The sequence below is a fragment of the Rhipicephalus sanguineus genome, chromosome 2 (genome assembly GCF_013339695.2).
Source record: "Rhipicephalus sanguineus isolate Rsan-2018 chromosome 2, BIME_Rsan_1.4, whole genome shotgun sequence".
In the NCBI taxonomy this organism is placed as follows: domain Eukaryota; kingdom Metazoa; phylum Arthropoda; class Arachnida; order Ixodida; family Ixodidae; genus Rhipicephalus; species Rhipicephalus sanguineus.
In genome coordinates, this window is record NC_051177.1 from 137,007,353 (window position 1) to 137,025,251 (window position 17,899).

At 47.8% G+C, this 17,899-nt stretch overlaps 1 protein-coding gene across 1 annotated transcript; it reads right to left on the minus strand.

Annotated features, from left to right (window-relative positions):
* Nucleotides 1-4,817: 4,817 nt before the first annotated feature.
* Nucleotides 4,818-11,290, minus strand: LOC119381894 (glutamate receptor ionotropic, delta-2). The gene is made up of 2 exons (XM_037649645.1): nucleotides 11,081-11,290; nucleotides 4,818-5,111 (listed from the first exon to the last, which is right to left on the minus strand). The coding sequence occupies exons 1-2, from the start codon at nucleotides 11,288-11,290 to the stop codon at nucleotides 4,818-4,820; spliced, it is 504 nt and encodes a 167-aa protein (XP_037505573.1).
* Between the last annotated feature and the right edge of the window lie 6,609 nt (nucleotides 11,291-17,899).

Here is a 17,899-nt window from a genome sequence, read left to right on the forward strand (position 1 = left end):
CTTTCGCCCCTCGATGCTGCCGAACCTGCTTCGACGAATAGAGGTCCCGAACCGGATTTTACGTCACCCAACCTTCCGAGTCAAGCAAGACCACTCACCACCTGCTCCTGCAATACAAGGACTGTTTCTCGTCGTCATCGCGGGTCCGACAACGCCCCTTGCTAGCACCGAATTAATAACAGAAGAAAACATTCTCGACCACTCCGACAGAGCCCCAATACAGAGTTTCACGCGAGAACGGAGGCCAGTAAAGACAAGTGGACGAAATGCTTCGTCGACGAACATCATCCACCTTCAAGATCCGTGGCATCACCTGTGGTGTTAGTGAAGAAGAAGGATGGGACACTGCGCTTCTGCGTTGATATCGGCGCCTGAATAAATCACGAAGAAGGGTGTACCCCCTCCCACGGATAGACGACACCCTGGATCGACTTCACAACGCGACGTACTTTTCGTCGATGGACCTCAAGACCGGCTATTGGCAGATCGAAGTAGACGAAAGAGATCGAGAAAAGACCGCTTTTATAACGCCCGACGGCCTCTTGAGTTCAAGGTCATGCCTTTCGGTCTTTGCTCGGCACCTGCGACGTTCCGGCTCGTCATGGACCACCGTACTGGCCGATTGAAGTGGCAGACGTGCCTTGTGTATTTGGACGACGTCCCGTAGTTTTCCTCGTCCTTCGACGAGCATCTCCGGCGGCTTGAGGCAGTACTTCAAGCAATCAAGACCTCTGGACTGACCCTGAAGCCAGAAAAGTGCCGATTCGCATACGACGAGCTCCTGTTTCTGGGTCATGTGTGATCACAGTCTGGAGTGCGCCCAGACCCGCGGAAAACAGCTGCCATCGCCGACTTCGCGCCACCCACCGACAAGAAGGCAGTGCGCCGATTTCTCGGCTTATGCGCCTATTACAGACGCTTCGTCAAAAACTTTTCACGGATCGCCGAACCACTGACGCTTCCACGAAGGCTAACGTGGAATGGAGGTGGAAACGGCGCAAGTGCAAGCATTTCAAGAACTTAAACGACGCCTGCAGACGCCATCCATACTTGCGCATTTCAACGATTGCGCCGATACGGAAATACACACCGACGCAAGCAGCGTAGGACTACGGTGCCGTCCTTGTGCAAAAGACTGACGGGCTTGAAAGGTTATCAGTTGCTAGCCGGTCACTATCCAATGCAGAAGCCCTATTCCACAACAGAAAAGGAATGCCTTGCCATCATCTGGCTACGTCAAAGTTTCGCCCCTACCTCTATGGCAGGCCCTTCAATTGTCAGTGACCATCACGCCTTATGTTGGCTAGCTAACTTGAAGGACCCTTCTGGTCCTCTCGCACGATGGAGTCTCAGACTTCAAGAATTTGACATTACCGTCGTGTACAAGTCCGGACGAAAACCTCTGACGCCGACTGCCTGTCCCGTGCCCCCGTCGACGCGCCGTCGCAAGAGGACGACGACGACTGCTTCCTCGGAACTATAAGTGCCGACGACTTCGCCGAAAGGCAACGAGCCGACGCGAACTGGGGGGCCCTTATGGAGTACCTCGAGTGCAAGACCGCCGTTGTTCCGAAGGTATTCAAGCGAGCACTGCCGTCGTTTTTCTTACGGAACGGCGTTCTCATGAAGAAAACTTTTCGGCACTTCGAACCGACTACCTTCTGTCGTGCCCTCATCATTGCGACCAGAGGTCCTGCAGGCCCTACACGACGACCCGACGGCTGGCACCCTCGGTGTTCCCGCACGCTCGCCAGAATACAGGAAAATACTACTGGCCACGCCTTGCTGCCGACGTCGCGCACTACGTTAAGACTTGCCGAGATTCCCAGCGACGGAAGACACCACCGACGAGGCCCGCGGGACTTCTGCAGCCAATCGAACCACCTCACCGGCCGTTTCCAGCAAATCGGGATGGACCTACTGGGGCCGTTCCCGACGTCGACTTCCGGCAACAAGTGGATCGTCGTAGCAACCGACTACCCAACCGCTACGCCGAAACAAAAGCCCTGCCCAAAGGCAGTGCCGCTGAGGTAGCCAAGTTCTTCGTTGAGAACATCGTCCTTCGACACGGCGCCCCAGAGGTTCTCATCACGACAGAGGTACGGCGTTCACGGCTGACCTGACTAAGGCGATCTTGGAATACAGCCACACAAGCCACCGCCGCACCACCGCGTACCCTCACAGACCAACGCCTCGCCGAGCGTCTAAATAGACCATCGCCGCATGCTGGCCATGTACGTCGACGTCGAACACAAGACGTGGGACGCCATCCTTCCGTACGTGACCTTCGCGTACAACACGGCCGTACAGGAAACGATGAAGATGACCCAAACAAGTTGGCTACGGACGGAGCCCGGCAACGACGCTCGACGCCATGCTACCAACGTGACCGACCAGGAAAACTCGACGTGACCACCTACCTACAGCGCGCCGAAGAAGCACGACAGCTCGCCCGCCTACGGATCAAGAACCAGCAGACGACTGACAGCCGCCGCTACAACCTTCGACGACGCCACATGGAATACCAACCCGGTGACCGTGTATGGGTATGGACGTGAATACGCCGACGAAGACTTAGTGAGAAGCTTCTTCGAAGATACTTCGGACCGTACAGGGTACTTCGACGCCTCGGCGCACTTGACTATGAGGTTGTCCCTGACGGCATTACGAGCTCTCAGCGGCGCCGTGCGCGACCTGAATCGTCCATGTCGTGCGCTTAAGCCGTTTTTTGCGCGTAGCGATCCTGGGACTCTATTTTTTCCTTTGTTATTGTACTAAGCTATTTGTGTATGCACTTGTTGTTTTTTTCTTCTATGTTCTTTCACAAGCATCGGGACGATGCTTTTTCAGAGGGGGGCAATGCCACGCCCACTTCTTGTCTTGTTTTGATGTATTCGGGTTTGACCGGCAGGGACGGTTATCAACGCTCGACGCTGTCCGCGATGTAGTGTTCTAGAAGCGTCGCGATTGTAGTAGATCGGTTTGTTAAGATTGCGCCCCGCACGCGAATGTTCCAGCTTTGTCTAGAGATTACGCCGCCACCAGCGATATTGCTGGAAAGTTCGATAGCGCCTGTATAAAAGCCGACGCGCGTGACCGCTTTCAGTTGATCGACGGTCGACGCTCTGTTCGACGCTATCAGTGTATTGCTGTGTTTGACTTTCATTTTCCCGGCCACAAGTTCGGCCAAATAAACAGTTTCATCTCGGACGTGCTGACTGCTGTCTTCGTCGACGTCACGACCACGTGACAATTTAGCTGATGTGCGGGAAAATAAACTAGTTGAAAGTCTGGCGCTCTATCCCGCTTTCTCTTGTTTTAAATGCGAAGCATTTTATGCCGAACTTCTACGACTTTGCCCAGCATGTCATGCCGGCGGTGGCACCAGCTCTTCCAGTGGGCTTCGCCTCAAGAGCGCGCGAATCTTATCATCGCGACCGAGAGGTCGTGGGTTCGACTCCAAGGACAACCAGTTCAAAGAAACTTTTTCGTTTCTTTTTCTTTGTCATCTGTATTTTACTGACGCATTTCCTTGAGAGAAATACGTACCTTTGTGAATTCTTGGTGGACCCTGGCATATATAAACAGTTTCATTTTAAAAACATCCTCCGGATGTTAAAAACAGAACATGGAATGTGCAAAGTATGCTAAACAAAGAAAAGAACAGTTATAATGAAAGCCAAAAGTAGAGCCCCCAGGTTAGCTAGAACGTATTAAACGGTTTAAGGCGCACGACATGGACGACTTGAGCTCGTGCGGAGCGCCGCTGGGAATTCGTAATGCCGTCCGCGATAACCTCGTAGTAGAGCGCCGTGACGTCGAAGTAGATTGTATGACCCAGAAGTAACGTCGCAATTTGGAAATTATTTAGTAGTTGTTCTTTTGTGCTCAGTAGTGCCTCTTTCGTTCACTTCTTCACTTATGCTTGGGAAAACAGCGCTGATCTTGGACAAGTGTCTACTTCTGATCCAGAAATTTGGTTATTCCGAACTTTATTATTATTTCTAATACCTTAAAAAAAGAAGTCGTGCAGATGATGATCTGTAAATTTTGGTAATTGAAGGATTCATCGTTGTGCATAACTACTACCCTGGCTATTTTCATACTACCAGGAAAAAAAACCGGCCACGAGCGTGCTATGACAAAGTGAGGCCCATAATACAACAGTAACATGATTGGTCAGTCTCGCTTTGATTTCATCAAATCCGGCTTGACTTCCTGTTTTCAGAGATGGTTAAATTAGATTGAACTTCAGTGCATGGTGAAAAAAACATAGAATTGGTACTTCCAGATAATACATATCCACAGAGACCCCTGTAGAATTCTTCCTGCGAGTATTTTCTGTAGTACCAGCACGCAAAAAGTGACCGTTAAATTTGTTTGCTAGCGAAGCGTCAGAATATTTTACGTTACATAAGGTAAGTGCGCTAGGGATGACACTGTTTATTGGCTTTGTGTCTCCGAAATGCAGCACATATTTTTTATTGTCACCTGATCTAGACGCAAGTTTTAATCTAGACGCAAGTTTGCAGTTTTCAGTGCGAGTTTTCCGAAGAAACGAGTTAAGCTCATTACCAAGTTAATTTAGTCTCACTTAAATATAAAATAAAGGAGCTTTTTGGAGCTCGCGTGGCCGGCGAATTGGGAGCGCTGGCCTTGTCTGTGACAGTAACTTATATATCTAAGAGAAATATTTGCAAACGAAGTTCTGTCCTCCACAAGTCCAAAAATGTAGCCAATTGCTCAATAACTAGGCGCAAAAGCCCAACATCAATACCTGAAACTACCTCTCACGCCACTGTAAGAGGTCTACTGGATTACCTTTCGTCGATGAATTTTCGAAGTGTCGGGTCAACGGATCTGTGCACGGCCATTGACAGTGGGGTGGGGAAGGTGGGTTGCTTGGCGAAGTAGTACCTCCCGGCAGCGAGATGCTGGCGACAGGTACGAGAAGCGTGGTAGAGCATCGTTGTGTGGTCGCTGACGATTACAGCTTTTCCTTCGAGAACCATTCGGAGATTTTCGTCGCTGTACAGCGCTTCGTCTTGCAGGCCGTGACGCTTAACAATCAAGTTCCATACGCCGCGGTACTCTTCCACGTCGACGGATTTCTGCGTAGAGCATTGTCGCTGTGAACTCCGCGCAGTCCCCACAAGTGCAGTTACTGTGATGCCTGTATTAGCAGTACTAGTCAAATGCAACATTCAAGTTCTGAAAAGCAAGGACAGCTTCGGCGGTTTCGATATTACTGTTGAGGCAGAGCTTGTATTGATTGACCTGTGAATCTGGTAATGGCGGCGGTGTTCCGAAAAACTCACCGCCACAAAAAAAAAAAAAAAAAAAAACACGTGACACGCTCACCCGAAAAGCCTCCTCACCCACAACTGGCGCTTACCAATGAAACAATAACTAAAACGAAGAAATTTTCTTTCTGGAGCTTTGGTAAGCTTACAAAAAACACCAGCTGCCGACAGCGACTCACCCAAACAGTAACCGTTATGCGACGATGATAGGGGTTGCAGTGGCATGACACTCGCTTGCAGGATCAAACCGCTGCATTTTGGCACATCAGTTACTCCTTGCACTCGCCGCCGCCGCGCGATCTCCTCGCCTCCTCTAGAATCACTGGAAAATTTCAGAGTACCGCAAAGGTAGGCTGCACGCGGGCAACATTGGGCGGCGGCGGCCATATCCCTTCCGGACCGTCCGGCGCGTTGGTAGCGTGTGTTGAGAAGTGACCGATCTTTTCGCCTCGATGCCGTGTTACGCTCGGCGTAACTGCAATATGTGTGTGTGTGTGTTTCTTCAAAAGGATATCAGAAGTGATTTCGAGTCATCGACAGTCATGAATCGACTGCGCGGTAAGCGGTGTAGCTAATGAAACGTGCGGCGAATGTTGCCATGTGCTCGCGAACTCTCTTCGTGGCTCATCGGTCTCTTTTCGTTTCACGGCCGTGTGTGTTCGCAAGATCCGGAGCTGTATGGTTGCATTAGCGTAATGACCGTACGAGATGCCCTTTATTTCGACATTTGGTGAACGTTGACTGTTTGCGCTAGCTTTGAAGTCGGTGTTCAGGTTCACTTCATAGCGCATTCGAGAACATTATCGAACATCGAGAACATTCAGCATTGCGTCCTTCGACTGATCGCTGACGCATACCTTACTTGCGCACCATGCTTGCTGTTCAGCTGGGTTTTCTGTAATAGAAGCGGTGTGTGTACGGTAAGTGGAAGTTGCTTGGAAGTTGTGCGTGAAGTATTTGTCTCAGTTCGGAACGCCAGCAGCCGTACGCACGGGCGAATCGGCGTGCGGTAGGTAAGGTGCATTTTACTTTGCGAATACATTGTCATTTCCTAACAGATACGTAAAAATAGGCCATCAAAAATGATTGACGTCACTACTCAGTTGTTTCATTTCCTATTTTTTGTCTCCTTATATTCCCAACGTTACAGTAGTTACAGTGCTTTTGCAAATATTTTGCTGTGTTCCGACAAAGTTCTTTTTTTTTTGGCGTTGCCAGCGCGTAAACAGCTAGGGTTCGGTTTCTGCACTGCTTTTACTTTCAACTTTTTTTTTCGTAATGCACTCTTGTTAAAACTTCCTCGACGCGGTGCTTTATGTTATTTTGATCAGAAATAGCACATCCCGAAAATTTTTAATGCAATGCTACTGCAACACAGTATGTGTATACGAGCTAGGGCTCGCATGAAATCGATTCCCTCAACGCGTGGGAGGATAAGCCGGTTTTTTTTTTCTTTTTTGATGTGACCATTTCTCACTCACTAAACAGTATTGTAAGGGTGCGCTCGGAGCCATGCAGCATTAGCAACATTTTTTTTTGAAAAAAAAAAAATAAAATGCGCTTAATAACATTGCCTTATATCAAGTTTATCAACAGAGTTCCACGCTTCAGTTTTGCGCAGTGGCAAATGATCACGCGACAATTGCCTTCAATGTATACAGGAAACAGTTATTATTTTAATAAGTCTTCGATTTCGCTCTCGTGCGTGACACACTTATAACTCGAAATGCATGCACACTGTTCAACAGATCGAGATATAAACAGCCCGCAAATAGAAAGGTATGTAGTATGTAGTTTTCAATATCGCTGAACATAGCGAACCGTAAAGGTGAAGTATCCTGTTGCATGACATCTTTTCCAGCAAAGTTTGTGTAGTTCACTGCAGAAAGGAGTGTTCTTCGAGGGGGGCGAATTCATTCCGCGGCCACCTATGCAGCCACGTACAACGACGCTCTTTGACGTTAATGTCTCCCACACGGAATACAAAAATATACGAAATTCCCGGAGTTCACCAGCAACGTTCGGTTACTGGTGAGCTACTCTCTGGCATCTGCATGACGCGTTTAAAAAAGCGACGAAGTACTTCTAGGGACCGTGGTACTTCTAAATGTCCGGCCGCGCTCAGCATTCAACGCGCCTGCACCCAAAGCGCTTGGAAGGGATATGGCGGCGAGAGGTCTCGTGATGCGAGTAAGCCGATCGCGTCGGCGGCGGCGCGCGGAAAACAGATGCGATACTCTGAAATTTTTCTAGTGACTCTAGCCTCCTCCTGGTTCCTTTGGCGTCACCAGCGAACATGGCGAACATCAGCGCACTTTGCTTTTTTTTTTTTGCGCTGTGTGCTGGCGCGATGCCGCAGCTGCGCGGTATCGAAAGCTAAACTACACGCCTGACAGGGATGCCAGCGACATCGGTAGACTAAAGTACAACCACAGAGGTGAAGCAATCATATAGGATAACAATGCAAAATGAGCGGCATGCAGCAACTTGCATGTATTAAAGTGCCAAGGATGACATTTTATGAACACAAGATGATGAAGCACTATTTTCATAACATTTGCAATTAAGTAGAGAAGACTAATTCAACAATGCTACTACATACGAAGAAGCAAACTCAATACAAAAATATCAGAACGTATGAATATATTACGCTATATGCAGGTAAAAGAAAAAAGAATGTCACATTACTATTACAAAGAGAAAGAAGCAAGAAAACTACAAGTAACCTAGTAATAACGTTTTTGATAGCTTTATAAATGCCATGCGAGATGTATCCTGAACGATGTCAATTATAATGAATAATCGTTCAGGAAAGATGAAACTGTCTTTTTCCAAACTGAGTGCCGCAATTTGTTCTTCCCCGTATCACAAAAGAGGTTCTGGTCTTAAACGAACGAGATTCGTTTTAAACGAACGAAAGAAATAAGCAGGATTTGTCTTCTATACCAGTAAGGTAATTACAGAGATTCTTGGTAATATAGACAAATAAAAGCTTATAGAGTCTTGTTTATAATATGAATCAGTGTGTAAACGCAAAAATACACACCGACCAAAAATGGAACACAGTTTACTTGATGTTGCGGCCCCCCATACGGGGGCCGACATATCGACTCAGTGCATCCACATTCACACAAACGTTCTGCTCCCCACCCTGAAGCCAGAACCATTTGTGCAAGTCAAGTCGACTACAAACGTGACCGTGAGAGCATCTTGGAAGAATTAAAAATGTGCGGATACCATCCGTCCTTCGTGTCCACTGTGCAGAAGCAACTATCGGGACCACGTAGGCAGCGTTCAACGCCGTCTCTGAAGAAGCGAATGGCCACCCCGTATGTACCGGAAGAAGTGCGACCATCGTCCGCATCATGCGCAGGTACGACGTCGAAATAGCGCATGTTCCATCTCGGAAGCTAAGGAACGCCCTAGTCAACTTTAAAGACAAGTTGCCGAGCGAAAGTTTCCCGGGTGTTGTTTACGCCATATGCTGCCATGATGGTGAGAAGCAGTCGATCGGTGAGAGCGTTGACTTCAAGAAGAGTCAAAACACGCATATGACGTCAGGAAACGGCGCGTTGCCTCGAATGCCCTCGCTGAGCACGTGGAATCTACAGGCCACCAAATTGACTGGTCAAGTGCGCGTGTTCTGGCCAAAGAAAAGAAGCTTGCATCACGTCTACACATGGAATCCCTGCATATACAGACGACTGCGCACACGCTGAACAGGAGTGATGGCCGCTTCCGACAATGTACTACCGCTGCTTACGTCATGTACTTAGGCGTACTTAAGCACGCTGTGCCATCCTTATGGCTTTTATTATGAACAAGGCTCCCGCATGGGGGACGGAAACGTCAAGTAAAGTGTGTTATTTCTTTGGTCGGTGTATCTTTTGTTTTAATCTGCCTGGCGGGTTGCCGTCCAACTTTGTATTTCGTGAAGCAGTGTGTACACACATACTGACGGATTACGAATGAAACCGGTGGAGTGCCTTTCTTCTCCATAATATGCAAGTTTTCAGAGTCAGTTTTAGATTTTACCACACATACTTGCAAATAGTATTAAATCAGAGTGAAAGAAATCAAAATACAACTGACGCTCTACCTTTGTCGCTAATACTTCACATATCTATTTACACAACAAGTGAGTGCGCTATATTTCATGATGGTCTAATTCGTATACCTGAGTCGCGCCATTATGTCCGGTACTCAATGTGTTGCCCTTGTTTCCCGTAAGAAGCGCCAGTCTATGGCTTAGGCAGCTTCCCCAAGAAGTCGTTTGCCATGAAACGTTTCGGAATCAAACTCTTTTTAACATGCGCGTACACTTCGATTAGTACCTGTGGCTTATGGAGTCATAAGAACGCAAGAATACTTCAAATTTCATTGCTGAGAGATATATTTCCGCAGCTACAAAGCTTGCGTTCCGGCCCCGCCACGGTGGTCTAGTCTTTATGGCGCTCGACTGCTAACCCGAAGGTCGCGGGATCGAATCCCGGCCGCGACGGCTGCATTTTCGATGTAGGCGAAAATATTTGAGGCCCGTGTACTTAGATTTAAGTGCACGTTAAAGAACCCCAGGTGGTCGAAATTTCCGAAGCCCTCCACTACGGCGTCTCTCATAATCATATCGTGGTTTTGGGACGTTAAACCCCAGATATTATTATTAAAGCTTGCGTTCCTGTACATCAGACCTCCCTCACGTGTTAGCAAATTTATGTAGCAGAACCACAAGCTCTTATTACACGCACGTGCCCATAGTTGTTCTTGCGAGGGCGATTATATGACGCCGGCACCGGCGCCACCATGAGGTTCCGTATAATGTTTAAATCGATAACATCACCCCAAGAGACGCGTGTTCCTTGTGGAAGACAAAGCGTGCGAGCGCGGCCGACGAACGCTTCAAGCCGAGAGGAAACGCGCCGCCCCTCTTTCGTTGCGCGAAAGACCCACGAGGGTGGAGGACGTCGAGGAGGGGTGACAGAGGGATGGCTGCGTCGCTCGAGAAGTCACCACACTTTGATCGACCGGGCGCAGTCGCACGCACTTTATCTTCACAGAGATCAGCCGACGGTCACAACTTTGTACGCGCTGTTGGCACCCACTACACGGTTCACAACGAAGTGGTATACAGCACAAAGGTCGTTTCGCTCACTAGAGCGGCCGCCTATCCTTACTGTGGTGCTTTGTTGACATACGCCGGGTTGTATGACGAATGAGTTAGCTGCTAGCCTTATTTATGTAAGATTTTAATTTGTTGCCATCGCATTCATTGATTCGCCCTTGCTGTGACATTTTTTTCTTCTCATCGCATTCGCTCCTCTCTAGATTTCGTAAACGTCAAAAGTTTGCTTAGTATTGCTTTCGGGATCAATGATAAAATGGAACCACATTTCGGCGTCACAACCACTAATAGCCGTGGATTGCAATCAAGCAACAACATCCGCGCGAAAGATCCCTTATATCTGCTATCAGACTGCCAACAACTCTAATGATTGTCGTACAGTTGCGGTTATCTCATTATTCTAATTTACATAACATTATCAGCCCATCCTTACGTTTAGAGCAGATGTGCTTACCTCATTACGCTTTTTAAATCATGTTCACTCCTTACGCTACTACGTATAGGATGATACTGCATCCCTTGAGAATGTGGCTTAACAACGCAAAATTTGCAGCAGCTCTTTTTGAATGGTGTTCCAGCATCCTGCCCCCCCCCCCTTTTTTTTGTTCCGTGCAATGACACCGAGTCTCTGCGAGAGACTATCAGAGCATAGTCTTACCTTGAGAAGATCTTCATAGGCGCCCCCTTTCCACAGAAAGGGCGTTATGTCTTTCTGACGGGACAAATCCAAAAAGCTGTCTATGCGCTGTCGTTCGGGACGCAGCATCATGGTGGCCTTCATGTGTCCTGTGAAGGCATTCATCAGCACTACAATCGTCAGCCACCATACGCCAAGCACAATCGCCTGGCGACTGTCTGGTGTGTGCATCGGGGCTGCAACAGATTAAAGCGGTTTAATATTATTCCGTCGCGGCGCAATAATGAGATAATGCTAAGGCCATCAAACATTTGAAAAAGAATATATTGTGTAGAGCATCCTTGGCAACTACACAAGTACAATCGCCCGAATCTTTAACTATCGTACCCGAGCGCCGACTTTTCTGTGCGTCAGCGCCGTACGAACGGAGCCAAGTTTCCAACAGGCCGAGAGTATAAGCGCAATCCCGACGAAGTTTGGCCCATCACCTGCTTGGCTGTTGCTTCGTGAGAACGGCACCCTGCATTAACTCACTTCAACAAACAGGCAGCGTGTCTCGCTCGTATCTTATATTCCCAAGATCAGCAAGCAACCGAGAAAATGAAATCCGCAGACGTCACATTCCGCCGCGCATGAGGTAACGCTGACAATGTGGATCGTGTTTTTGGCGACGCAAATGCTTTTTTTTTGCGCTTACTCTCGCTCTATTTGAAAATTGGTTCCCTCGTACGCGCGACGCACCAAAAATCGGCGCTCGCGCACGATAGTTAAAAGACTTGGCCGGCTGTACATCTATCGAGGTCCTCTGAATTCACTGAACGACGCAGGCTTTTCCAACATGGTATGATTAGAGTGTGATATATATAATATATTATATATATATATATATATAATATATATATATATATATATATATCTATATATATTATATATATATATATCTATATATATATATATATATAAAGTCCCTAAGAAAATTTCCGAAAAAATTACACCATCTCCCGCTAAAGGGAACCTGAGGCGATGCGAAGCCGGAGCACTTGCACGATCGCGTTCCGTTGGCGTTCGTTGGGCATGCTACCGACCTCGCGTCGTGGAACGCGAAGAGGGACGCTACGGGACGAAGAGGGACGCTCTCTTCCATCTAGCATGGCCGTTAATTCTCACAGGGCGAGCGGGGACGCGGTCGACAGGCGGGCGAGAGGGGGGCAGCGTGGAGAGGATAGAGAAGGGGAGGGCGCGCTACGCTCGAGCTCATCGCGGCGTTGCGCAGGAGAGAATTTCGGCATGTCTAGCCCACTTTTCAGAGGAAGAGTGGAAGGGGGAGGGGAAGGGGATGAATAGGGGTATGGGAGAGGAGGGGAGGGAATGGAGAGGGGAAATGGAGAGGGTGAGTTGAGAGGGAAGTGGAGAGGGTCGTGGAGAGGGGTGAGTGGGAAGTGGGGAGGGGTAAGGACATGGTGAATGGTGAGGGGGAGTGGTGAGGTGTGTGGAGAGGGTATGCGCATGCGCAGTAAGGGTGGTCACGCCGCACACCACCACCACCACCACCCCGGATTGAGCTCCGCCTTAAGATACTTCGCATCTAAAATGCTTTTGAAGCGCGGAATCGAACCATGCCTCTCGCTCCGCAGCGCGTGCGCTAAACACTACGCCCGAAACGCAGATTCTCCAGGCAGTTAACGGCGAGCGTTATATACACACCCTTTACCGCTGGCCGGACTCAGCCGGCCGGAGCTTAAAACGTTTCTTCATTACGAGCGAGATGGCGCGAGGAGCGCACGGGCACATTTAAAGTAGTCGGCCAGCTAACGCTTCTTCTAATATTTGTGCAGGGAGAACCTTGCCCTTCCGCTGTCTGCTCGCGCGTAGTTGCTGCCGGGCCACTTTTCTTGTATCGCATTCATTGCGTCGCCCTTGCGGCGAAACTGTGACATTTTTTTTATTCCTTAGTCTCTACTGCTTGATTTGCGTTGGAGATTTTGCTTACATGTAGAAGCACATTTCACTACCTTAGGTGAGGAAGCGAATATAATGAAAGAGACTTTCATTTCGTTACATTTGCGCACACACATCAAAATAGAGTAGTGCGTGGTGTCCTCTCGCTTGAAGGTTTTGAAAAGTGAAAGATGCCTGCGTTTCATGTCTTTCTGTGACACACCTTGCACTAGTAAAATGTATTTTCGCACTTTTTTACATTTAGGAAGCAAATTATGACGAAGAAAAGAAACAATGACTGCGATTTATTAGTCAGTACTAGGTCGATCAGTCTGCTTACGTTCCATGAACATCGCTGAGGTATACGTCCACCAGTTTTGCGAAGTAGTTCATGCATGTTTTTTTCGTCCGACAGGTGCAGTTCGCAGCGTCTGATATCACACTTGCGAACACGCCCGCCACCAGGCTACAAAAAAGGGCCAGCCATACCTAGGACGGTAGAGAAGGATATTCATGTAGCAAGATTTACAGACAAGTGAAAATGAGGTTCTTCAGCGCGAAGCGTAACCGCTCACGCCCAGCGATGGCATTGACACAAACCTAAAAACGCCAGGCCTGCGCTAAAAAACCGCAGCACAGTCACAGCGAAAGCTGGAAGAGCGGCGTTTCTAGAGCCCGTTAAGCTCTCTTGGGGTTACAATACAAGTACACTAGAAAGGTACCCACTACGCCATAAATCACAATTTTTGTGAAGTTTGGAAGCACCTACTAAGCCATTATTCGTCATTCTGCGGAGAAGCGAGGCACCAGCTACACGTCCTGTAAGGCATTATGTGCACTTTGTTCACGCGACGACTGATGACGATGAAGAATTATGGCTCAGCCCTTTGTAATGGTTGGAATCTTTAAACGGCCCCATTATGTAATTTGCATTGGGTGACGCCCGGTCGCTATTTCCCTCTCCCGTCATGCTGTATAACATGTTGACGTGGGAAAGAGACGGGAGGGGGGGAGCGAAGAACTTTACTGAGACCCCGAGGAAAATGGATCATACGCTTATGGGCTTCCTTGGCAACCAATACAAGTGCCCTTGCGAGGAACCCACTACGCTATAAATCATTAAATTTTAATGAGACCCAGAGGAAGTGTATCATGCGTTTATGGGCTTCCTTGGCAACCAATCCAGTTCACTTGCGAGGAACCCACTACGCTATAAATAATTGTAATTTTTGAGAAGTAGGCCAGCAGGCACTCTGCCATTTTTTGTCATTCTACGGAGAGCGTTGGTACCTGCTAAACCTGTAAGGCATTATGCGCACTTTGTTGATGCTGTGCCTGATGAGGAAAGATTATGGCAGGGTCCTTTGTATGGGTTGGAAGCATTCAAACCTGCTCGTTGCGCAATTCGCATGTGTGACGCCTGGTTACAGAATTCGCGTTGTGCTACGCTTGGTGCTTATTTTACTCTTCTACCAGCTATATTGCTATGCTAATTGGTTTTCCTTCCCGACATGAATCCTGTATAGGACCTTTTTGCAAACCATTTCAAGCACCAGCATGGCTCAGAGGTTGAATACTGGGCTCCCACGCAGAGGACCCAGGTTCGAACCTCGTTCCATCCTGGAATTTTTTCTTATTTAGTTTTTTTTTCTTATTTCGGCGATACTGGTTACGGACACCGGCGGCGGCGGCGGCGGCGGCGGCGGACAACTACGGCGCCAAAACGGCCGGTGAAATGATCTCATAACGCTTTCGCTGTAATAACAAAGTGTACATAATGCCTGACAGATGGTACCTCGCTTCTCCGCCAATAACGAATAATGTTGTGGTGGGTGCTTCCCAACTTCCCAAAAATTATGATTTGTTGCGTAGTGGGTACGTTCCTAATATACTTGTATTAGTAGCCACAAGAGAGTTTATAACGGGCTCTAGAAATGCCGCTCTTCCAGCTTTCGCTGTGACTGTGCTGCGCTTTCCGCGCAGGCCTGGCGATTTTTTTTGTAACGGGCCGATATTCGCCGCTTGCTGGGCATTAAGCTGATAACCAAAATGTATGCGATCTGGCAGAATTTTGCTGTCATGGCTCTCTTAACAAGCACCCAAACCAATAGTGTTTTCAATGAAGAAGTAACGGGCATGTATGGAACGACAAGATAGGGTCTCTACGATGTATCTTAGCTAGAGAAAGGAAAAGTCAATCCTGTGTGGTACCGAACTTTTTGTCTTATTTCGAGAGCCCTTAACACCGAAGCGACGTATTCAATATTAATTATATGCAATACCTGTAATGTTCACCTGTGTACTATCATGTCCAGTGCACGCTAAACGCTAAAAAAAACCAGATGGTGAAAGTTCCGGAGTCCTCCACTACGGCGTGCCTCATAATATTACTGTATTAATGTGAATAACAGACACGAGTGTTCCACACTCGCCGCCATGGCTGCGATCGGAGCTGACTAAGACTCCTAGTCTAAATGCCCCATTATGTGAACGGAGGATGACCGCCGCCGTAGCTCATGGCAGAGCATCGGACACGTTATTCGAAGGTCGCAGGTTTGCTCCCTGCCAGCGGCAAGTTATCTTTTCGTCCACTTTACTTCCTTCACAGTTATATCCTAATTACTACAAACAACATCCCATATACTTCTCTGACGTTATGCCTGTTAGTTCTGATTAATAATTGTGTCTAACAAAGAAAAACGAGCCCTTAAACGCCAGCTTTTTTCCTTCAATAATAAAATCGTGGGTTTCGGGCGTTACACCCCCAGGTTATATTATTTGCACTTGCACAAGCAACATTTTCATTAGCGCTATGACTAGGCACTTGTCTTGGCATTGCATGCAGGATGCTGTCTTCTTAGTGTGTAGAGTGTCTGGTCTGTATATTATACGTCATCTGCGTTAAGAGTACTTTTTGTAGATTAGTGCACTTGCCTGGCATCCCGTAATAAGACTCGCTTTCATTCATCGCACTGAATGATGTCTTTATGTGTGCTGTTGTAAATATTTTGCTATGTAATACGAACATTCGCTCTGGTCCCCGTTACAGAATGCCTTGCGTAAGCAACGTTTTTTAAACAGCGGATCCATCTTCTTTTAACAGTGGGGCTGTTCTAGGTCGACCCTTAGTCGTCCGGCGCCACGCAGAAGCATAGCCAGGTGATATGACCAGTAGAGGAGTGAAGAGGATGGTGTCACGTGGCTGCGCAACGCAGGTCACATTGCCAGCGCACCAACGGAGGAGCGGACGAGTCAGAGAGCCCCAGGGGACGGCAATGTACTCCGCACGGCTAGAAGAGCTGCACCGACGTCGAGCACAAACCCTAAGTTTCTAGAGAAGGCCGCGCAAGAAACGCTAAAAGACAAGTCCACCAGTGAGATATGCAAGAACCGCGATGAAACAGAAACAACACCACCACGAATGGCAGCAAAGCCCACATGCAACACCAAAGCACAAAACAAGACACCTAGAATGACGGCAAAACGAGAAAAAAATTGATGAAGCTTGCATTAAGCCGCACAGGCTTGATACAGCGAAACTGGACGATTCCTAAGGCCGATCGGTTGCTTCAAGGTTGTTGCTAGGCCTTAGCTAGGTGATGCTGCTTATTCTATGCTGCTTCTAGGTCATGGCTAGGCTTTAGCTCGGGGATGCTAGTTTTTCTACGTTAATTCTCAACGCAGTAGGTTCCAGGTAAACCACAGCCTGTCAAGAGAAGCTCGCGCTGAAACCAAGCGTTCGCGCCTCTCATAGATCTGCGGGCACGTCGTCGTTCGCTTTGGCCTTCCCGCTTCGGGGTGTTCTCGCAGCCGCCCTTGCCTTTCCCGTTCCCTAGTTTCTCTCGTGTACGTACTCGGTGTCTTCAGCTCGTCGCCGTCGCTTCGCAGTCTAGTAAAACTTGTTGTTGCGCTAGTTGGTACATGCTTACTGGCTTCGCAGTCATTTGTTGGGCTAACTGTTGCCTTCTCCATTTTTAGTGGACGAATTGTGAGCTGTGGTATTTTATCCAATTTCTGTGGCACATACCCGTTTATGATTGGTTGTGGCCTTCTTTATTTTAGTGGAGCAGTAGTCAGTAGTGGGATGTACCCAATTTCTGTGGAACATACGCGTTTATGATGATGATTGTTTTCTGATAGGCCGCACACACAAACTACGGTTACCTCAAACAACTTCCCTGTTAAAACTCCGAAGCAACCACAACTCTGCTGTTTCCTCAGATTTTACTTCGCGGAACTGGGTTCAATTCTTTCCTGCACTGCCGACTCATTATTCTTATTTGTCCGCCTCTTACCAGAAGATTTCTGCACATAATGTGGTTTAGCACTGCCTCCAGGATCGGAAGGATTGCAAGCTTTCTGCACTTAACCTGGTACTGCACTGCCTCCGGAATTTTCTGTGGTGACATCACCACTCGACATCATCTTATGTGACGTCGTAATGACCGCATATTTTTTGATGGCGCCACAATGCCGTTCATGATGACGTCACCAATCCGCAATTTTTCATCACGTGACTTTCTTCCATCGTTCGTGTTGACGACCATGGGCACTTTTCTCGTTTGATGGGACACGTGAAACTGTTGCCTTAAAATATAACTTTTCACTTGGGCCACAGCTATGAATTTGCCAAAAAATCGATATCAACTGACGTTTCGGCTATCTAATACTAATTATATTAGTACAATTGTAACTTATGACAAACCTCAATGTCTTCTCTACCATACGACCCTTAGCTTCACTGATTCTGCTCTTTTACATGTTTTTTTTTCAGTTTGAACAAAGCTTTGAAACAACTCGCACCGGCATTTTACAGGGTGGTCTGGAAAGAAAGCAGAGTGCCACTTGTAGCCGCGTCATAAATAATAAAAAAATAATAAATAAATAAATAATAATAAATAG

What these genes read in the sequence shown, in the direction of transcription:
- LOC119381894 (XM_037649645.1), bottom strand. Translation starts at nt 11,290, where the DNA reads ATGCACACACCAGACAGTCGCCAGGCGATTGTGCTTGGCGTATGGTGG. An exon ending in CCTATGAAGATCTTCTCAAG is followed by an intron (nt 5,112 to 11,080) that starts GTAAGACTATGC and finishes TGCTCTACGCAG; the next exon opens with AAATCCGTCGACGTGGAAGA.